We start from the raw sequence: 24,040 nt of genomic DNA on the forward strand, positions 1-24,040 counted from the left end.
TTTTATATTAATATGCCAACAGCTGGAAATAGGGCCAAGTTGTGATTACTAGAAGATCTCCAAAATGGCAGGTCTTGTGGAGAGTAACCAGTATGTAGTTAGTAGTAGCTACCATAAGTAGTCCAAGGAAGGACAACTGGATTAAGGCCCATAGAAAAACTACTGTAGTACAATATGATGGCTGTAGTAGAAAGGTGTCAGAACACACAATGTGCTGCAGCTTAGTGTCAGTATGTCTATTGCAACCCCTGTCCACGAACAAAAGTGACTACTATGTGAGCATCAGGACTGCACCGTGGAGTAATGGAAGAAGGGCTGGAGTATAATAGAAAAAAGCTGTAGCTTCCATTTCCTAAAGCTCTTCCATTATTGAGTCCAAAACATTGCCCCTGCATATACCTATTGCCCCCTAGTGGTCAGAATTTTATCATTTAACTCTAAAGATGTTCTAAAATAAATCCGCACATAATGTTTGACCTAAAAATGAGATGGTGTTAAAAGCTGCTCACTGAAAGGGGTTGAGCCAAGATATAAAGTTATCCCCTATGCACTGGATACGAGTTAACTTTATGTTTGGCAGCGGTCCGACCACTGAGATCCCCAACCAATCCTGTAAACAGGGGTCACGAATGTCCCCACATAAAGGGGATAGAGATCACACATTTGTGCCATCACTCCATTTCACTAGAAGCATTGGAAATTGCAAATCACAAGCGCTTATCAATCTCTTGCGCTGCCATTGAAATGAATGGAGCTGCAGTGCGCATCCACGATCACTGCTTCGTTGATGTGGGGACTTTTAAGATCTCTATTCTGAAGATTGGTGAGGGCCCCAGTGGTTGGACCTCCACTGATCATAAAGCTATCTCCTATCCTCTGGGTAGGGGATAACTTTATAACTTTGCACAACCCCTTCAAGGTCAGATGATGACAGTGAAATGCAAAACTATTAAAGGGGTGGTCTCGCGAAACAAAGTGGGGTTATACACTTCCGTATGGCCATATTAATGCACTTTGTAATGTACATTGTGCATTAAATATGAGCCATACAGAAGTTATTCCACTTACCTGCTCCGTTGCTAGCGTCCTCGTCTCCATGGTTCCGTCTAAATTCGCTGGCAGCTTGCTTTTTTAGACGCGCTTGCGCAGTCCGGTCTTCTCCATTCAGCACGAGCCGCTTCAGTGTGCTCCCCGCTACAGCTCTTCTGCGCATGCGCAGACGAGCTGTCACTGCTCGGGAGCGCGCTGAAGCGGCCATTCTGCACCATCCTCTGTTAGAGGAAGGTGCAGAAACTGGAGCTGCCCAGCGGAGAAGACCAGCCCAGCCCAGCAGCCCCGAGAAGCCTCCCAGGTAAGTGATGGGTCGGGGGGGGGCTGCCGCTGCGCCGGGCTGCGCCGGGGGGGCTGTCGCTAGGCCGGGGGGGCTGCCGCTGCGCCGGGGGAGCTAGCGCTAGGCCGGGGGGGCTGTCGCTAGGCCGGGGGGGCTGTCGCTAGGCCGGGGGGGCTGCCGCTAGGCCGGGGGAGCTAGCGCTAGGCCGGGGGGGGCTGTCGCTAGGCCGGGGGGGCTGTCGCTAGGCCGGGGGAGCTAGCGCTAGGCCGGGGGGGGGCTGTCGCTGCGATGGGGGGGGCTGTCGCTAGGCCGGGGGGGCTGTCGCTAGGCCGGGGGGGCTGCCGCTAGGCCGGGGGAGCTAGCGCTAGGCCGGGGGGGGCTGTCGCTAGGCCGGGGGGGCTGCCGCTAGGCCGGGGGAGCTAGCGCTAGGCCGGGGGGGGCTGTCGCTAGGCCGGGGGGGCTGCCGCTAGGCCGGGGGAGCTAGCGCTAGGCCGGGGGGGGCTGTCGCTAGGCCGGGGGGGCTGCCGCTAGGCCGGGGGAGCTAGCGCTAGGCCGGGGGGGGCTGTCGCTAGGCCGGGGGGGCTGTCGCTGCGCCGGGGGAACTAGCGCTGGGGCGCCGGGGGAACTAGCGCTGGGGAGCCGGGGGCTAGCGCCGGTTACCTGCTGTCTGGTCGGCGGCTGCGGGGCGTCTGGTCGGCGGCTGCGATGCGTCCGGTTGCCATGGAGACACAGCTGGCAGCGTCTCGGGAGCGCGCACGTCGGGCTGCAGCGAGCGACTGGGAAAGAGCCGGCGGCCATCTTGAGGAAACTTTTATAACTTGCTGAAACGCTGGAACGGTAAGTACGAACCAGCTAGAAATGTCATTTACAGGGGGGCTTAGTAATGTGTGTTTAATGGGGGGGACTGGGCAAAAAAAAAAATTAACTGCTTCCTCGAGACATCTCCTTTAACAATTCTTACTAATTGAGGCATGGACTCCACAAGACCTCTGAAGGTGTCCTGTTGGTTTTGTCGCCAAGACTTTAGCAGATCATCTTTGGAGTCCTCTATGTCCAGACTTAATTTCCAGCATATCCCACAGATGATCAGATTTCTTTCTGAACCATGTTTGCAGTGTAGCAGGGCGCATTATCCCATTGATAGAGGCCACCACCACAAGAAGTGGTGTACCTGACCTGCAACAATGTTTAGGTAGGTGTCAAAGTAACAACCGCACTAATGCCAGAACCCAAGGTTTCTAGTAGACCATTTCCCAGAGCATCATACTACCACCCTGGACTTGCCTCTTTCCCATAGTCCATCCAGCTGCCATCTCGTACACACAGCTATCCACATGATTTTCCATTGCTCCATGTTCCAGTCCAGGTATTCACAGGCCTATTACAGCCACTTTCAGCAGTGGCAGGATTGGCATGGGTGTCTTGACCAATCTGCGCCCATACAGCTGTAGGCCTTATTCACATGACCGTATATGTGCGGCTAATTTAACTGGGTTAAAAAACCGCGACCATCTGAAGCATTGAATTCCAATGTATTCATTCAGATGAGCAATTTTTGAGTGCAGAAAAACATAATATAATAATAGGACATCGGCGACTGAAATGGCGACACATTTTATACAGTGTGTGAAAAGATAGGTATTGCCCTATCTTTTGCTGAGATACACTGGAGGCTCCCATAGGCTTTTATGGCAGCTGAAAAAAGGAAGGGGAGGAGTTTAGCTGCGTTCAAGGCTAAGAAGACAGCTGCCCCTTTTTAACCATTAGTAGTCATTCCGAGGATTTCTGCCGACCGAGGAATTTCCACGCAGCAGCATGTTTTTTCGCTGGTATACCACAGCCGCCCTTGTAAATGGACGAGAAAACGCTAATTAGGATCGGGACTTGATCAAGGCTATTCTTTATTCACGTGATTTTTGCCCACAATGGGGCGAGTGTAAGAACGCATACGGTTGTGTGAATAAGGCCTTAAATACAGCAAGCAGCAATGTACTACATGTTCTGACACCTTTCTCGTATTATAGACAGCATTAACATTTCCAGCAATTAGAATGGCATTAGGTTTTCCATGAAAACACAGCAGATAGGCACGTCTTTGTACTCCTCACATGTGTCAGTAAGCCTTAGGTGTCCAAAACCTTGTGGTCAGTTCACCAGTTGTCCATCTCTGGATTACATTTGGTAGGTACTAACCACTACATACCAGGAACAGCCCACAAGGCCTGTCATTTTGGAGATGCTCTGACTCATCTGTATAGCTAGCACAATTTAGCCCTTGTTGAACTTGCTCAGATCCTTACTCTTGTCCATTTTTCCTGTTTCCAACATAACCTCCGGTCTCCTCTTCAGCTCTAGGACAGTATCAAGACCCAGTATGGAGGCATCTGGAGCTAAAGTATTTGCAGAGGTCTGGTCTATGGTTTGATATTTTTTTAAATTTCCTCTGATCTTAGCTCTTTTTAAGGGATTTGGAGTTTAATTAAAGGGGTTTTCCACGGAAATGCTATTGATGACCTATCCTCAGGCACAGCAGGCAATCAATACGAAAACAATAGGAGCCATGCCTGCAGTTACAAGTGCTGGCCACTACTTGGAAATCGGCGCTGAGGCTTCCACTCCGACCTCTGTGTATTTGCAACACTGACAGCATGCACCAGCTCAGCTGATTGACTAGGGTCGGTCGCTCGGGACCCTGACCAATCAACTATTGATGACCTATCCTGATGATAGGTCATCAGCAGTATTTCCCTGGAAAAACACTTTAATTTAGGGGTCTGATTCATTGGTCTGGTATGTGATTATTTTTGGTCGTATTGTGTTAGGATTTTGGTCTATGATCTTAATGTCTGAGATTGGTGTTTGAATTAAATTAGGGGACTGAATAATTGGAGCAATCTAGTCGGGGGGTGAATTAATGTAGGATTATGGTCTATGGCCCTAATTAGTGTTATTATAATGGGTGGAAGTTAAACTGGAGATTCAAGGGACAGCAAAGTCTGTAGTCTTCAGAAGAATGGGGCTGTGACAGAAAGTGGACAACTACAAATAGAGAAGACTGAGAATCACCGGATTTATAAGTTGTGTAAAGTGCCTTTTACTGTGTCTGATCCATATTCTTATATAGTCTGCAGCATGATAATACCTTGCAGAGTGCTCTTGTAATACTGATATGTGACCACTATATGGTCGCTGTATAGGTGGTGATATTAGTCATTTTGGTCTCAGTGTAGCGGTAGTATATACCTGCCCATGACAGAAAGATCAAGTGTATGACTGTCTCTGACGGTGTTTAGCATTAATTTTTCTTCTTGACCTAATAGTGTGGCTTATATAATAAAGGGTTTATTCACACATCCGTATATCGGCCGGGTTTTCACGCCCGGTTGATATATGGTGTCCCTTTCTGCAGGGGGAGGGGACGGGCTTGGCTGGGAGCAATGCACTGAGCTCCCACCCCCTCTCCGCCCTCTGCCACTATTTGCAATGGAGGGGGCGGGACGGGGCGGAACATGTGAATAAGCCCTAAGAGTGGAGAAGGACTTGACCAAACAAAAAAATTCTGGTCAGTGTGCTACGAATGCAGAGGCTTTCACATGGCTTTCATATGTTTCTTACCAAGCTGTTTGATCTACACTGCAGTGTGTAGCATATTTTTAGTGTGTTTACGTGCTGCAAAAGGTGGAGCCAGAGACGTGAGCAATAAGCCCTATATTGACAATCCATTGACAGAAGTCGCCATGATGGTCTGGGCCAGATAGAGAAATGAAAGTGAATGTCTCCAATCAGAGATTTTGTCACCTATGACATTTGGTGGAATGTCATTATTTATTCTGCCTCTGATCAATACTATAGTCACACAAATGGTCTACAGTGTGATGATGGGTAGGGGGATTCTTGCATGTAAAACATCTCCCACATACCCTTACCATTCTTAGGGTCCTTTCACACGCACAGAATATTTATGCAAGATGCATCTAAAGATGCAGCTTAATCTGCTACTATGGATTTCTGCTCCATAACCCGCATGTATACATGCAGATTTTAGTGCGGAATTTTCTGCGGTTTCAGGTGTGTCTTCCAAAATATTCCACACCTGTAAAGGTCCCATTGGTTATATTGGAAGATACCATTTTGCAGGGTGTAAAATTATATGGTAGTGAGTTAACCTGGCTTTACAAATGACCTCTATACCAAACCTAGTTCTGGTGCTATGTTATGAGCTTGGTTCTGGAGCTGTATATACAGTGTGTATTGAGGTCAGTTCTGGTGCTATATCTACGTAATGAGCTTAGTTCTGGTTTTATAGTTTTATACTAAGTTTGGTTCTATACAGTATTTATGTATTGTGTTCACTTCTCGTGCTTTATCTTATGAACTTGGTTCTGCTGCACTATTTATGTACTGAGCTTAGTTCTGAAGCCATATTTATCTTCTGAGCTTTGGTCTGAGGCTGTATTTATGTAATAATCTTAGTTCTTTTGCTGTATTTATGTATTGAGGTTGGTTCTGGTTGCATATTTATGCTATAAGCTTGGTTCTGATGCTGTATTTATGTTATGAGCTCAGTTCTAGTGTTGGGTTTATAAGCTTGGCTCTGGTACTATATTTATGTTATGAGCTTGAGGGCTGTATTTGCAGTTTGAGTTTGGTTCTAGCACTGTATTTATGTGGATACGAGTATTAGCCACTATGTTAGATCCTTTTTTACATGTGACGACCTGCCAGGCACATATGTCCAACAGGTTGCCCCAGTGAAAATTGTTCCTGTGCTTTTACATAGGAACTCGCATCGCTCAGTGCATGGAGGCAGAGCGGACCGGGAATCATTCAGGCTCAGCCACTTCCATTCACAGTAAGCAGACCGTTGTTCTTAAGTGACCAACTGCTTGTTTACACAGGCCAATCCATCGTTCAGTTTTCTGCATGCAAAAACTGAATGACGAACGAGAAGCAAATTCCCATTTGATGTTCAGTCGGAGCATTCATTTACACTGAAAGACAATCATTCGGATTCCTGCTGGATACAGGATTTATTGGCCTATGTAAACGAGTCCCTAGACTGAGAATCTGTTATAAAGGAGTCAACTGCAGGCTGCCCTCCTCTTCCCAAGTAGGAGGCTTAAAACTGGGTGAGGTAGAGCCAAACTCTGCTACAAAAGATGAGGTTGTGGAAGACAGTTTCATGTCACAGGTCATAAACTAATGGCAAGACAAGCGAACTGACAAAAATAAACTATTAATACGTCTATTTTAAAAAACAATCTTGCTTTGCAGCATTTTTCTACACTTGCACATTTGAACAGTACTGTATTCCTTGTATTCATATGTAATTTTCTTTTCCCCCAGGGTCAACAATAGATGCCTACCGTATACATAAATCCAGCCATAGATGCATTGCAGCAATAATTAACTCTCTATATTATTCTTTTATCTTTAGTCTTATTGCATTATTCAGGGCTGACTCTTATTGTATGTCATTACTAAGGAAATGAATACACTTTAGGGTAATTTACTGGTAAGTATAAATTGTCATTGTAGTGGACCTTATGCACAGCCCTGCTTTTATGAGAACATGTTTGCAGTCTCTCATATTTCTGGAGATGAATCAGTGCATATATGAATATCCTACAAAAATAAAAATAAAGTGTTTTTATTGTTGAGGTTTATTATACAGCTTTAATATGTTAAGAAACTCAAACAAGATGTCTGTATTTTTCATATTCAATTTACAAATCAATTTTTGGACAGGGAAACGTATGTATCTAATTTAATGTACATTACGGGATGCAATGTTTCTCCAGCAGCTTTGAAACTTGGCAAGAAAAGTTCTAAAGAGTTTAAGTGCAGTAGAAGACAAAAGGCAGAGTAAAAAAATCAATATGATTTTCCGGCCAAGACTTAAAAAAGTAAAGAATAAAAACAAAAAGATGCCTGCTCCACAGGGCAGACGGAAGTTTATAAAAATATTTGATAGCAGAACCATGTTGAAAGAGTCCATAGAAAATTGCCCTGCGGGGGGTCTGCACCAAGTTAACATAGAAAACAAAACAAAACAAAAAAAAAGAGTTCTCAACAGTTCTGAAATGGTACAGTCTCCAATGCGCTGCATCGTCATAAGTGTTATAAAATGCTCCCACCTCTAATAAAATGCCAAATTAATAAAGCAATAGTACAAAATAATAATAATAACCAGCTTAAAATATCATCGCTTTGTCTATTTATCAACAAATTTATGCAAGATCAGACTATATATACTTGGGTGGTTTCTTCCATTAGAGAAAATGTGTCCATTTGGTCTGTAGAGTTGATGCACAGTAAGTTAGACATCACATTCCACTTCCAGATAATGCTGCTTCCACTCTTAAACCTTTGCTCAAGGTTCCACCTGCATCTCAAGTAACTTACACAGCTTCCTTTCCTTATACAGTGCAGAGTATACGGGCTGAGAAATTGGAGCTGCTCCTGTTCTACTCCAGTTCGCTGTCGTCTCTCTCTGAGTTTATTGCTGTGCAGTAGTTGGGTTTATTGGATGGTCTGTAGCCTGGCAGACAATCACACTTGTAGGAGCCCTCTGTATTAATACACTTAGCATTTTTGCAGAGAGACATTCTGCTGTTCAGCTCATTGCACTCGTTGACATCTACAGGAGAACATGGAAGGATAATTAGCTCTACAGTCTTTGCCTTTTATAAAGCTATATTACATTTTGTCTTGCTGTTGTAAGGGGGTAGTGGTTTCACATTAACAACACAAGCGTGTAATCTACCCCTTCATTTTATAATGTTTTATTGTTCATTATATTAAATGTACTATCACTTTAAGGGGTGGGTCGATGACTGCAAGAACAAACAGGAGGGTCACATGCAGGGGCATAACTATAGGGGATGCAGAGGATGCATTTGCACCCGGGCCCAGGAACCTTAGGGGGGCCCATATCACCTCTTTTCTCCATATAGGGAGCCCAGTGCTATGAATAAAACATTATATTTGGGGGATCTGTTACACATTTTGCATTGGGGCCCAGAAGGGTCAAGTTACACCTCTGGTCACATGTGTCCTATTCTTCAAAGGACTTCCATTTAGAGATAAAGCTAGATTTGTCATCTGGTCCTTCTATGGAGGACTGTACCATGGTGTTGCGCCTCCAGATTCTCTGCAAGCTACCAGAGTATTCTTGTGGTTCTGAGCCCAATGGGTATATTTCTAGAGCAGTATCCTTGTTCTTGAGATCAGCAACCGTGTGGTTACCTCCGGTGACCAAGACTGTTAGACGCATGTGGCCTGGACGTTTGTATCCTGCAGCAAAACTCATCTTCTTTCTCAGGCCCATATCAGAGGTAAACTACATTGGGAGTCTTTTCCATCATCTCCTGCAACTAAGGGAAACCCTTACTACGGAATGCTGTTTAGTGCTAAATATTTGGACAAACCATCAGGAGATTTGGCCTCCAATACCACCTCTATGCTGACGACACCCAGCTATACACCTCTTCCCGTGACATCTCTGCACCTTTCCTCCAAAACATCACCGACTATCTATCCACTATCTCTAACACTATGTCCTCTCTCTACCTAAAACGAAACCTCTCTAAAACTGACTTACTGGTATTTCCACCTTCTACTAACTGACCTCATCCTCACATCTCCATCTCAGTGTGTGGTGCCACCATAACTCCCAGACAGCACGCCCGCTGCCTTGGGGTCATATTCGACTCCGATCTCTCCTTTACCCCCTACATCCAATCTCTTGCCCGACATGTCAGCTGCACCTCAAGAACATCGCAAGAATCCGCTCTTTTCTCACTGTAGACAACCTAAAAAAACGCTTATTTTGCCCACATCCACTCTCGGCTCAATTATTGCAACTCATTGCTGATCAGCCTCCCCTGCACCAGACTCTGCCCTCTGCAATCCATCCTGAATGCAGCAGCCAGGCTCATCTTCCTATCCAGCCGCTACTCGGACGCCTCTGCCCTGTGCCGGTCACTGCACTGGCTACCTGTTAAATACAGAATTCAATTTAAACTCACTACCTTCATCCACAAAGCCCTCCACAGCGCAACGCCACCCTATATTGCCTCCCTCATATCAATCCATCACCCAGCCCGAGGTCTCCGCCCTGCTAACGAAACTAGACTGTGCACCCCTCTAATTCAAACTTCTCAATCCCGCCTCCAAGACTTCTCCAGAGCAGCACCAGTCCTTTGGAACACACTATCAAAGGCTACCCAGGCAATCCAGGACTCAAAAAACTTCAGGCATGCTCTAAAAATGCACCTCTTCAGGAATGGCATACCGCATTTTCTAAACAAACCCCTCTGTACACCGCCTGATAACATGCTCCCTGACCTACTGACTGCAATCCTTGCAAGCCACCATCAACTGCCCCTGCAGTCATACCGATTCTGCCGTCACACGGCTGAACATCTGACCATTGTGTATAGCATCCCTCACTCTGCACCTCGCCATACCATGCACATCACCAGCCCCTTTACCTTCGCTTTCACCCCATTACTTGTAGTATGTAAACTCGTTGGAGCATGACCCTCACCCCTATTGTTTCCATCAACTGATTACTATATAACCCTGGTTCTATAATTTTTGTACTTTTGTCTTTCTGTATTCCCCCTGTCTTTGTAAGCGCTACAGAATATGTTGGCGCTATACAAAAAAATTATTATTATTAACAGTTTAATTCCCTGGAGATTGCGGAAACTGTTTATACTCACCGTGTTATTTAATAAAAAATTGTGTTTTTAAACATAAAACTGGCCCGACCTGACTTTGAATATATGGAGAGGGAGGTATTTGCTTGGGGATGCATGAACACTCGACCCCAGCATAGCCAATAGGCCACAGCTGCCTGAGGGAGGTGGAGAGACAAGGAAGAGGGCAACTTTACCCCAGGCCTGGGAGGGGTATCCAGTTAATTAGAGAGTCTGTGGATTTCCATCTACTGAGGGAGACAACACCACCTTCCCTGTCTGCTGTCACAAATATAATCCATGTCCTTAACATAAGTGACTATTTGAGAATGATGTGTAGTCCATACAACGTACAGTTCTCTACATTGCAAACTACCAAAATCTGTTGAGCGGGTCCTATCAGATGTGTCCCAAAACTGTGAAAAGGTGTTATTCAAAGCTAAAAGATAAACTCATTGACAAGCCAATATGTTTAATGCATCAGAAAAATCTGCAAACGTGACTTTTTCATTTATTGCGAATGGTTTGCATTCATTGCACCTTTGGGCTAACGTGCACTGCTGTATGGGCTACAGGGCCATATGGTACCTACTATACATGTGATTCATTTTAGATAGAAGATTTTTTTTCTTTCACAGATTTATAATGTCTTTACATGGAAAGATGCCCTTTTGTATAAAGCAAATGGAGTAATTTTCATGTACATATCCTAAACAACTCACTTAAAGGGGTTGTCCAGTGGTAAGCTAATGATGGCCTATCCTTAGGACAGGCCATCAATAGTAGATTGGCAGGGTTTCACTGCCTGGGGACCCTGTTGATCAGCTGCTCGCTACACCACTGTACTCAATACACAGAGCTGATTTCTGGAGGAATCAGACAGCTTCGTTCTCACTGCAGTGGTCAGGCTTGGTGTTGCAGACCATTGACATCAATGGGGACTTTGTAATACAAATTAAAATATGCTATTAGCAGTAATAGGGTGTTGTATGGGTTTCTCATTGTGAAGAATCATAGACTCATATTATCTTGGCAAAGAATGGATCTTATTCTTACCAACACAAGTCATCTTCATGATGTCCAAGTGGTATCCATCAAAGCAGTCACAAGTATATCCTTCCTGTACCCGCACACATCTACCATTTTCACATCCATTAAGGATGCCACACTCTTCCGCCTGCAGTTCCTCATACTTGTCATTGTCTTCACCTTTAAGGACAAAGAACAATTACAACTCAAAAGGTGGATATTTAGTGTGCAGTTAATAAATGAGACACGTCACATCTTACATATTCTATATAGTCATGGAACACAATTTATTAACATGATACCAGGAATCAACATGTTATAATACAATGACCATGAACAGTATTATAGGCATTTTAAAATTATGATTGTTGGGGATCTGCCGCTCGGATTCCTGATGATCAGTTGATTCCTGGGACCCCTGTCACTGTGATGAATACAGGAAGCATTAAAGCAGTTCTATCATTAAAAAAAAATTCTATACTCACCTATTCCTCCCCAGGCAATCTACTTACATCATATTCTCCTTCCCGATCTTCTCCTGGCTCTTGCAGTCCGGGGCAGTCACCTCACCTCCAGCTGGCTGATTGCTCTCCTTCCTGTGGCGAAGCGTCTATTCATAGGCATTCTACTTCCTATCCACCAATGTACGCTACGTCACTAGTGACGCAGTGTTCACAGCCTAGCAGGGGGTGCCGAGCTATTGCAGAGACTGCGAATGTGTACTGTCACTACAATAGATCAGCATTCCTTCCTAGCCAGTGAACGCAACGTCACAGTGATGTAGCGAACATTGCCAGGCAGTAAGAAAAATACATGCTTAATAACAAGAAGAAGAGGATCCTGCGGGATTGTGGTGAGATGACCCGGTGGACTAGATCAGCGCGGAGAAGATGTGGTAAGGAGTCTGTCTAGGGAGGAATATAAGTAGTTGTCATTTTGCTGCAAAACAAGGTAGGCAATTACATCTCAGGCAGATATGCAAATGATTACATTTGTGGCACGTATAGATGAATGGTCTTGCCACCTGAAGCCCTGAAATTCGCTCCACCCTTGGCCTATAAAAAGGCTCTCAATGACTACTTGTATGTAGTGACCTCTTTTTCCGCTTGTGTAGAGCTTGTTGATCACTAGACACCTCTACGACACAATTAAAAAGATTTTGCCCAGGTAACAGAATTTGAGAGAAGCGCATTATTGTAATCTGAGAAGCTGAATGGTCATATTGAGAAATTTCCCTCCATCTGGGCCGTTCTCACCAGACTATTAGGAGGTGTTGGGACCAGTGGATATGTGAGGACACCCACACAAGGTGACCGACTAAGGACACCCTCAACAGATCACCAGTAGAGAGGATTGTATGATCGTCCAACAATCATGAATAGCTCCAAGTGTTCCGTTTTTTACTATCAGAGACAGATGGCACCATCCTTACAGGCCCCTGTGTCCGTCAGAACCATTTATAGGTGCTTGGCTGAAGGACATTTCATCTCACAGTGCCTACTACATGTACGGCCTTTGACACTCATCTCTGTTTGCAGTGGTGCCGTGAACGATGAAACTGAACTGCTATGGAGTGGAACCTGGTTGTCTTCAGCAACAAATTCAGGTAGTTTGGGTACTGATAGGGGTCAATCATTATTAATCAATAACCTAACATAAGAAAGATAAGGAAACAGTGTAATAAATGTGACATTAGTTATTTGGTTATATAATGTTATGTATTATATGTAAAACATTCCGGAAGTTGCTAGTAGAATTTGGATATAGAATCATATGTAAAAAGGTATATTCAAGCGTTTATTTGAATATTGATTTTAAAATACTAAATGTATGATTAATTAGATTTTATTCAGCTATCTTACTGAATACCAACTTACCAACTTTGTGCTGACTCCCAGTAGGTGGCTGGACCAGTTTTGTCTATGTGAAAAGTAGAAACAATGTCCCCTCTTTTGATGTGCAAATTGTTGATGGATTTTTAAGATTACATTCTGATTAAGTAGGTACTCAGGCAGCCAGGAGACAACCTTTATTATCACATGTAATTGTTTTATGTATAGTTCAAACAGCTTTGTTGATACCTTTTGTTTAAAAGGCTTTTGATTTACAGCCCTATTATAATCAGTTGGAATGAGGGTTTGGTCAGCAAAAGTAGAATGAAACTAGGTATTGGAAACGCCTTCTTTCCAACTTGCATATAAACTAGCAATGTACAACAATAAACGGAATTCATTCTGATCACTAGACGGTCTGTGTAGTGGTTAATTATGGTTCTCAACTATGAGTACTCTATATAATATTTCCTCTTAATTTGGATACAGGCAACATTCGCATTACGGTCTGCGTTCCAGACCCCCTCACAGTTTATTTGGCGCCCGACAAGTGGGGCAGAAGCTAACTCCTTACCTGCAGCCGATACCTGACTACACTACCTGCCGACCAGCCGGACGAGAGGCCACGGGACCCCAGATCTACAAAACACCGGTATACGGTAAGCTCTTGACTTGCCACTCAAGCTCTGGGCTCTCCTGACTTCATTCAGTCCTCGTGTCGACAGGGGGTGAGTTGCTGTATGTTATATAGGACGCTTCTGCCTGTTATTTACGGTGTTCTTAGTGACCGTGCTAGACGGAAGAACCCTTGTGTGTATATTGCCATGTTGCCTGTAGTAATTGTTGAAATCTGTACGTTGATAGTCTGTGTCATGTTAGCCATAATTTGCTTTTACTGAGTCTGTTATAATATCACCAGAAGTCCCCTAAACCCCCCCTTAAGGAGTCCGTAAAACTATTCCAGGACCAGGGACCAGGGGTCCTTAGTTTACTAGGTGATATCAGGTCCTGTTTACTTAGTGATGAATAGTGGGAAATAAAATAAATAGTTATCCTGCCAGTTTCGGACTTGGCAGAAGGGACCGCCAGATTTATCTGAGGAAAGCCGTATGCATCCTCAATGCTGTGTTACAGTGGTAAATCAAGAGGTAAGTCCATAAGAGAAAGGGAAGGGGGAGACGTATGCAGACAAACGTATAAAATATATAGACAGATAGGACTTAGAAAAGCGGGAACCTTTAACTATGGGTTCTGGCAATAGTACGGGAAAAAGCATATGAAAGATATCAGAGACGCCGGTTTAGATAAAGAAACAGACAATATGGGAAACGTACAGGGCAAGTAGTATGCCTATATGGAAATCAGCTAGAGAAATAGTAAAAGACAAAGAAGGCACGTTAGCTGTGGGAAGAAGAATGTAGTAAGGTGTTTAGAATTTTGGGAGTCTTAGACCAGCAAGTTTGGGGAAAAGATTCAGAGATAGTCAAAAGGTTGTATAAAAATATGTTAGACAGATGGATTAAGGCAAGTATAGATACGGCAGTAAGGGGTTATCAGAGAAAGGGAATCCTCTTATAGTTTGTGTCCCTCTGGGACATAAAGTAAGTTCATGCAAAATCTGTGGACAATTATGTGACAAATAACCACTATTGTTTGTCTTGTAAGTCTTGTTGTTATGTAAACTAATCTTTGTTGTACGTCTTAGTGTTCTTGTAATGTCTAATTTCTAAGTGTAAGAAAGTTATACCCCACTCACATCTGTGGGGGTTCAAAAGAACAATGAAGTATATATATACTGGGTGGTTTTTTTTTTTGGTTTTTTTTTTCCTGAGTGTAAAGTTGATGTAAGCAATTTTAGCTGAAGGTTATAGAAAAAAAAAAAGCAAGTCAATGAGTTAAGGAAAGGTAGAAGGTTTAACAATGCACGGTAATAATAGTTGCTATCTGGAGTGGTGAATATAAGTATGTGGGTAGAAATGGGCATAAGTTGTATTGTGTTTGTCATTGGGTAGCCTATTCTGAGCGAATCGTGTAAAAACCGCGGTACTAAGAGTTTTTCTTATCTATACATAATTCGCTCATTATTGGAAGTCTGGTGTACAGTAAATACAATCCCAATTTCTACTTCACATATTATCAGTCCGTATAGGAATGAAAAAAAAAAAAAACAAAAACCCCTTAGTGAGTGTGAATTTGCAGTTTAGAAGATGTTTACAGGCAGTGGAACCAGTTATACAGCTATTTGTCTGGAGAAGTTTCTGTGTTCTATAGAAGATAAGATACATTTCAAAGGGTGGGGAGTACTGGGCTTTAGAAGACCTACTTGTCTTTGCAAAGAAATGTGAATTAAGAATTGGTTATATTTGGCTACACAGGAAGTATGTTGTATTATATATATACTGTTCAATAGCTAAAAATGAAATGAGAAAAGAATTCAAAGCACAGGTATATAATGTTCTCTCATTGTGGGGTCAGTTCCCTCTTCCATCTTCACCCCCTCCTTCATCTCAATTCCAACCGTCTCCTCCCCACCCTATGCCAAGTCATCCACTCCAAGGTCAAACATTGGACTGGAGGGATGGACCTGCTGGCATTGTGGACAACAGAACCCGGATTGGAGAGAGAGCTGCCCTGCTTGCGGAGCTCCTCGGTGCAAACCGGTTATGCCTATGCTCACTAGATCCTAGGCTAGTGAGTGGAAGCATGAGGACAAGAAAGAGATGCAGGGAGCGGAGGGTGATATAGAAGCAGATGTAAAACAGGGAAGGCAGTGGGAACTATAATCTAAAATTATGTGAAAGACTATTGTGGCACAGATTGGGATAAAAATAAACATAAGAGAAGTAGTAGAGACGAGGGAAATAAGCAGGGTTGGGAAGTACCGACACTTTTAGACAAGTGAGGAAGTACTGACACTTAAAAAGTAGTAACTGACATGCAAATGTTTTTGTCTTTATGTGTGTGTATTAATGAAGGGCCCGTATGAGAGTTAGATTGTGTTATATGGTGTATACTGTCCGGTGGCTAGAAACTAAATGAGGCAAGAAAGACCAAACACTGAGCCAGACCACAGGGGGTGGAGCTAGGTGATGTAAGGAGATGGGAGGGAAGAACAATAGGAAGAGGTCTTCCACCCTCAACACAGACCAGCCTAGGAGAGAAGTATACGTCTTGTAATTACTAATAATTAATGCTGTTTAAAGTCTGAATGTTTTAGTTGCTTATTAATATCTTAGCTATTGTTCTGTTTCATAGAGATAAAATTCAGTGTCATAGAAAGGAAGACAGACGCTGATGAAATAAGAAACTTGTAATGAATTATGTGAATTATACGGTCTTAAAAATAGAGAACATAGGGATTTTAAGATATATATATATATATTTTTGCTTTTTTGGTAAATGTCAGTTCTGTGATTGGTTGGACGTCTATATCACTGCTAAATGCTGTTAGTACTGCACTGTCTCTGAGAGAATGTTCTGTAGGAGAGACATGCAAACGACCAGCATCGAAGGGGTGGAGCTAGATAATGTAAAAGTAGGTAATGTTTCATCCTTCTTTTGTCTACAAAGGAGGGGGTGAGGAGCTTGGGCAGTTAGGAAGTTTTTTTTTCCCTTCTCAAATTTGATGAGACATTGCAGGCAGGATCAGATTAATAATGAATTTGCTTAAAGAATATCATATTCCAATATGAATACATGTTTGTGGATTATTCTGCCTTGTTGTAATTCATGTCTGTTATTTGTACTGATATCTTACAAGCCTTATCTGCATCCATCAAATTTTCACCGGATGGATCGATACGGGTTGAGACCTCAAATGACAGTTCAGAGGAGGTTTTGTAAACTAACTGCTCTCTTGGTAGATCCGGCTCATGCATTTGTCTTGATAGCTACTGCAGAAACTCAGCTTTCCGCAGGTCCTGACAAATAGTAAGCCACCTCCAAGACAAACTCCAATTCCTGAGTCATTGCTTAGCACAAGGAACTGGATATCTGACATAGGTGATCCAGGTATTGCAGGTCAGCAATTTCAAAATTTTTAAATTTAATTTTTATATATTTTTTTTTTTTTTTGCAACAAGGTTCGCATTGTGACAGCTGGGTTCGCACATGTCACTGACAAACCCCTCCTAAACCCCCACCTTGAAATGTTCGTGGATGGATCTAGATACCTGAATGACAAAGGAAGGTTTGTAACAGGTTTTGAAGTAGTCACACTGAATGAGATGCTTGTACAAAAGCCACTGCCGCCACACATGTCAGCGCAGGAACTGAGGCCTGTACGATTGCGAAAGGTACCACTGCTAACATCTACACTGATTCCAGGTACGCCTTTGGTACTGCACACGATTATGGACCCATTTGGCGGTCCAGGAGCTTTCTCACGGCACAAGGCAAGCCCATTAAGCTATCATGTTGCCAGGACAGGTGGCCATAATAAAGGTTAAAGCACACACGCAGGGGCAGTCACCAAAGAACAAGGGGATAGGGCAGCCAAGGCTGCAGCTCTCCTAGGACAGGACCCAAGACCCCTTGTGCTGTAAGTTGGATCTTGGTCCCACCACTCTTGTTGATTTGGGATTTGGCGTCCTACGGGACGTAGATGATGTACCAGCGGCTGCCTACCCCCACCTCGCCGTCCTAGCTCACGGGAAAGTGCATGCCTCTCTGAATGCCATGGTTTCTGTTATGGACAAGGTATGGTATGCTCCAGGGTTGGACAGGTTGGCGAAGGCATATGTGAAGGCATGTGAAGTGACCACTGTATCCTATTCAGAGATTACAAATCGATTACATCCAGCTTCCCAAATCAAGGCAGGTATGAGTACGTCCTTGTGTGCGTGGACCTGTTCAAAGCCACCGCACAATGTACAGTGGCTAAACTTGTGTCAGAACTTGTATGTAGATTTGGGGTACTAGAGACAATTGAGAGTGACAGAGGTACACAATTTACAGGTTAAGTGATGCGAGAGGTGATGTCAGCCTGGGAGTGGAACAAGCGTTTTACACTCCATACCACCCGCAGAGTTTAGACAAAGTTGAAAGAACTAAAATTATATGCTTAAGTTAAAAGAAGTGTTGTTTGGCTCTATGCCAAGATTAGGCCTGTACCATCCACAGGCCCTACAGCAGGGGTGTGATAAGGTTATTGAATATGTACAAGAACTATGTCGTAAACTGAAAATAACACCCGATCTAGTGTTTTCCCCAATTCCAGACCCTGACAACCTAGAGGGGACTCATTTCTTGCCACCTGGAGATTGGGTGGTCGCAAAAAGACACGTAATAAAGGCCTTGGACCCAAGGTTTGACGGACAATACCAAGTTCTGTTGTCAACACCTACTTCTGTAAAAGTGGATACATGCCTCCCACTGCAAGAAAGTTCCCGAGCCAGAGGAAAAGTGATGGGTGGGATCCCGGCGTTGTTTGGGTGGGGGAGGTAATGGACATTTTGACTTTGACATCTACATTTTGTCTTATTGGACTGTCTTCTTATTGGGAAACACCACTACGAACGATCCACATGGACAAGCGATGGACTGGATGGGCAAATATTTCCCACATGTGTATGCCCAACCTCAGGAGTGGAGAGGACATTTTGCGGACTTGTCTATTATCTGTCCCCACTCCTGTAAAGACTCTTCGAGACATATATTTAAAAATACACAATGATAGTGATGTAGAAGATGACAATGTTGTTCAGGAAAACACCTTCCTTAATATATATGAATATTGTCCCCATTGCGATACCGTTGAACATAAACATTGGATGAATATGACTCGGTTTCAGGTGAGAAATGTTGCATTGGCTGAAGTGTGTTATAATTTTACTTGTGACCCTAATGAAATCAGGAAATGTCAACAAATTAAGACAGCAAAAATAACAGCTACTAAGGATTCTCAAATACTTTGCAATCGTACGACTAGTCAGTGCCGACAGTTGACCAATACTATGCAATGCAACAGTACAATTAAAAGCCCTAGTCATTTCCAACATGTCAAACTGCCGTTAGGATGGGTCCTGTCTTGCGGCAACTTGACTTATACATATATCCCTGGTAATATTTCAGGAGGACCGTGTGCATTGTCCAGGCTAAGTATACTAATGTACCAAAAACCTAACAGCCCGGGATCCATGAATAGACGAAGACGGGAGGTGAAGGGGCTAGATAGCAAGTGTGAAGGACCACCCACTTTACTGAGTTTTTCGGAACATACGGCACTTGCTGTCAGTATTGTGGGTGTTCCTGGATTGGCCCAATATAACACAAGAGTAATTAATGGTCTAGCATGTGATATGGTAAAAGGTCTGAATACCACTTCTCAGGCTTTGGACCTTCTTCTGTTAGATATACAGGGAGTTAGAAAAGCAGCACTACAGAACAGGGCCACCATAGATTACTTGCTACTTGCGCTAAACCACGGATGTGAGGAATTCGAGGGGATGTGTTGTTTTAACCTCTCTGATCACTCAGAATCCATACACCAAAGAATCAATAACTTAGGGAAAATAGCTGCCAGCATAAAACAAGATGAAGATCAGGGGTGGTTTAGCTTTCTTAACCCTGCCAATTGGTTCTCGGGGCTAGGAGGTTGGTTCATGGGAGTCTTACAAAATATATTACAAGCAATAATGATAATCTTATGTATATATATTGCAATAAAGGTGATAATTTCATGTGTAGCTAAATGTAATGAATGCCGATTTTCTACACCCATTTAAATGTCTAATATGACTATGATGATATTGATGTTGATAAATCTAAGATTACTGTATTGTAAACTTGATTGACTTGCAATATTTGATATTATGTCTTCATATCTTGATGGACATAGAGTGCACCATTCCTACCTGGGAACCCGGCACCTATGGGTGACAGAACCAGGAGATAATGGTGGCTCTGATGTCCAAATGGGGGAATGATAGGGGTCAATCATTATTAATCAATAACCTAACATAAGAAAGATAAGGAAACAGTGTAATAAATGTGACATTAGTTATTTGGTTATATAATGTTATGTATTATATGTAAAACATTCCGGAAGTTGCTAGTAGAATTTGGATATAGAATCATATGTAAAAAGGTATATTCAAGCGTTTATTTGAATATTGATTTTAAAATACTAAATGTATGATTAATTAGATTTTATTCAGCTATCTTACTGAATACCAACTTACCAACTTTGTGCTGACTCCCAGTAGGTGGCTGGACCAGTTTTGTCTATGTGAAAAGTAGAAACAATGTCCCCTCTTTTGATGTGCAAATTGTTGATGGATTTTTAAGATTACATTCTGATTAAGTAGGTACTCAGGCAGCCAGGAGACAACCTTTATTATCACATGTAATTGTTTTATGTATAGTTCAAACAGCTTTGTTGATACCTTTTGTTTAAAAGGCTTTTGATTTACAGCCCTATTATAATCAGTTGGAATGAGGGTTTGGTCAGCAAAAGTAGAATGAAACTAGGTATTGGAAACGCCTTCTTTCCAACTTGCATATAAACTAGCAATGTACAACAATAAACGGAATTCATTCTGATTTACTAAGTCTGTGTATAGTGGGTCATTATGGTTCTCAACTATGAGTACTCTATATAATATTTCCTCTTAATTTGGATACAGGCAACATTCGCATTTCGGTCTGCGTTCCAGACCCCCCACAGTACTGACGACACCCAAACTAAATCTGGAGACATAGGGGTGAGTGCGTCAACCCTGCCTTTGCTATGGAGAGGCACACTGCCCCCATTGCAGGTGTGATGGTCTGGGGGGCCATCACATATGACAGTCGGTCACGCCTAGTAGTGGCACGATGGACAATGACTGCTCAGTGATATGTTCAGGACATCCTGCAGTCACAGTGGCTTCCAAGAGGATAACACTCAGCCGCACACACAATGGGGTCTCAGGAATGTCTCCACAACATTGTCACACATCTGAGGCTGCCCGGTCACTAGATTTATCACCAATAGAACATGTATGAGACCATCTGGGACACCAACTTTGACAGCCAACGAGTTTGCACGATCTAGAGGCTCAGTTACAGAAAATGTGGAGCAATATGCCACAGGATACCATATGGAATCTGTATTCCGCCATGCTCGCCCGTATCATATTTTGTATCCAAGCTAGAGGCGATACAACAGGATTAGAGATCCTCCCTTCAAGGGATCAGTTTCCTGCAATCAATGATCCTTTTGCTCTGATATGTAATCACTTACTTACATCAATGTTACAATCACACAGAGAAAGTTTTATTCAATGCCAACAACTCCTTCTAGGGGAGGGATGGTATTTTTTACAAAAAATGGATATCTAAACTGTTATGAAAAGTTACACAACGCTGTCCTCCATTTCCTAATGCCCAGCCCGTGTAAAGTCTTACTCACACAGTGCAAATTTGGTTGTGTTTTTGATGAATTTTCAGTCTGTGTGACTAAAAAAAGGCAAAGGGCTAAATGAAAAACTGTTACTTCAAATACATGAATGCAACCTGTGGACTCCTTCTGGTAGACCTATTTAAGTAAAAAAAAAAACTTTATTTTTCCTTTGTATGTAGTTGAAATAGATTTAGCTAATGCAAAGGACACCTCATTGTCAGCAGAGGGCAGCAAAACTCCACACTGAACATAGATGTACACATTTAGGCGTACCAAAAAGTAAAATTTCAGTATTAAAGTTTGCATTTAAATTATTTTTATATTCCTCAATACAAATATTTTATTTATCATAATTAAACTGTAAGTGTCAACTGACTAGAAATGTATTGAACATTGTTAATTATCCAAGTATCCAATAATCCAGAACCAGAAATCAGCTTGGCCAAGTCTACTACTTCTTGGAAAAGTTCTGTGTCTCATGAGTTAATTGCTAAAATTTTACAAAATCCCTACGGAGATCTTTACCAGGGATTTTAATCATCACAGAAGACTGCATGTGTGTGAAATGGGCCAGAGAAAGACCCATCTCCATAATCAATGTAAAGATCAAATTATTATTTAGTAAAACCCTCAATCCTGCCCTTCCTTTAAAAGGTCAAAAGGCTCAGGACATACAAATAAAACACTTTCTCATGGAGTGTGAAAACCACTTCTACACCGGTCGATTCAGAGAAGGCTTTCAACGGGTCCACTGGGGATTCTTTGATAACCAACAAAAGGTAAAAAGGAGCAGTACTCCGATAACATCAATGAGATATACAAGGTTTATTCACGATGGTTTTACAGCAACACTTTCACCCTTCATTGCAACCATTTTCACGAAACGTTTCCTTGGAGTGGCACACTAGCAAACTGACATGGGTGCACGATTCCTGGGTCACATCCACTCCCTTTACACTTATCCATCTATGTGTAAATAGCCTTTTATCATTGTCCATTAAGATCAGCAATGGCATGAGTCAGGTTGTCCCCTCTTTCTACTTCTTTACATTCTGGCAATGGAATATAAGAATCCACTTATACATATTTCATATTATACCCCTTCTCCCTCCAACACATTAATTCAAAGATAAATAAAATAAAAAGGTTCTCCAACGTCTGGCTACTGATGACCTAGCCTCAAGATCATCAACATCAGATCAGAATGGGTCCACCACCGCTCAGGACCTCCGGTCAGTCAGTGTGCGTGCACAAAGCTGTATTTCTGCTGGAAGTCGATAGTTTCGTACACTGCCCAGTCGCCACAGCTGGTATTGTATGCTGAATTCAATTGAAGTAAAGCAGCGATAATCCAAAGCAGAAGCCTTAGGCTGCCTGTCCACGGGTAAGATGTCATAGCGAGATCCGCAGCGATAAATCACCCGCGGACCTCACATGACACGCTTTCCATAGGATAACTATGGAAAGTGCAGCCCAATGTCCATGAGTGGAGAATCATAGCGATTCTCCGCTCGCGTGATTTAAATCGTGGCATGTCCAATTTGCTGTGATTCTCCACAATGAGTCTATCAATTAGATAGGCTCATAGTGGGGACCTTCTAGTGCTCCCGCCGCCTCACTAGCGATATTCCGTCACAGCCGTGGAGAGGCGGCCTTAGAGTAGTGTTGCTTTGTTTAGCATAATAATCTTTATTGGTTCTGATGGATGCACATTTTTCTGTGACCCTCCTTATTTGGTTTTGTGTTTTTTTTTATTTGATTTTAAAAAAAACTATTTTTAGGATAGCATTGTATTCCTTATTTTGTGGTTCTTTAGCAAATTTCGGAGCAACTATCTATTTATTTGTGTTATTATGGGGTGACGGTAATAGTTGTTGACAATATGCCAAACCCATTGGTTGTCCTGTACTATATATTATGACCCTAGCCCTTTCACACAGGCCAAGCATGTTGCAATTCTTGTTTGCCTACGAAATGAGCTGGTGATCTCATCACCAGCTGCTTTGCGCTTGGGCAGCCCATTTAGATGGCATGATCCTCGTTGACCATCGTGCAATCCTCGGGCACTTTTCATTCAGTATTTCACATTTCTATGTGACACACTGAAGATCATTTTTTGAACTGTATGATAAGTTCCCAAGCCGGCGCTGCTTTTTATGCCAGCGGAAACTGAACGATGAGCAAGAACCTCACAATTCTCATTTGTAGTTAAGTTGTTTGCCCACATTTAAACAGAACGATTATCATTCAGTTTCTTTCTTTGAACAATTTTCTGAACGATAACACTGGTAAACAGTGAAAACTGTGAGTTATATCTTGGCTTTGAGATGTAGCCCATTTATGTTAAACGTATGTACCTTTATTCAGATTCGCAAGGTTAGATGAGTGATAGTGGGACAGTCGGGATAGGTCTTCTTACTACAGGATAAAAGTCTGGCCCCCAAGGGGAAATCTCAGCCCCGGAGAGAAAAATGTCCAGCATGATCCTCTGGTTGAAAGAAACAACATTTTTTTGCTCCCTCTACACATAAAACTTGGACTCATGAAGAACTTTGTAAAGGGGATGAACCAGGGTAGAGAAGCTTTTAAGTACCTCAGAAGACAATTTCCACAGCTCAGTAATGCTAAAGTTAGGGAAGGCATCCTCATTGGCCCGCAGATACGTCATCTTCTTAAAGATAAAAACTTTGAGCAAGTTCTTCAGGGTCATGAGAAAGCAGCATGGGAGGCATTTAAAGATGTCATGCATGGCTTCCTGGGA

The 24,040-nt window shown here is 42.8% G+C and overlaps 1 protein-coding gene across 2 annotated transcripts in view; it reads right to left on the bottom strand.

Moving 5' to 3' along the window:
• Nucleotides 1-6,964: 6,964 nt before the first annotated feature.
• LTBP1 (latent transforming growth factor beta binding protein 1) overlaps nt 6,965-24,040 on the bottom strand; it is a 373,900-nt gene continuing 356,824 nt past the window's right edge. For both annotated transcript variants that reach the window (XM_066595882.1, XM_066595883.1), the window contains 2 exons: nt 11,092-11,244; nt 6,965-7,970 (listed from right to left, as the gene is read on the bottom strand). In XM_066595882.1, the coding sequence (XP_066451979.1) occupies nt 7,798-7,970; nt 11,092-11,244 (326 nt within the window). In that variant the 3' untranslated portion in view covers nt 6,965-7,797. The remainder of the gene's footprint in view (nt 7,971-11,091; nt 11,245-24,040) is intronic.

This window comes from Eleutherodactylus coqui, chromosome 3, assembly GCF_035609145.1.
Source record: "Eleutherodactylus coqui strain aEleCoq1 chromosome 3, aEleCoq1.hap1, whole genome shotgun sequence".
Lineage (NCBI taxonomy): Eukaryota > Metazoa > Chordata > Amphibia > Anura > Eleutherodactylidae > Eleutherodactylus > Eleutherodactylus coqui.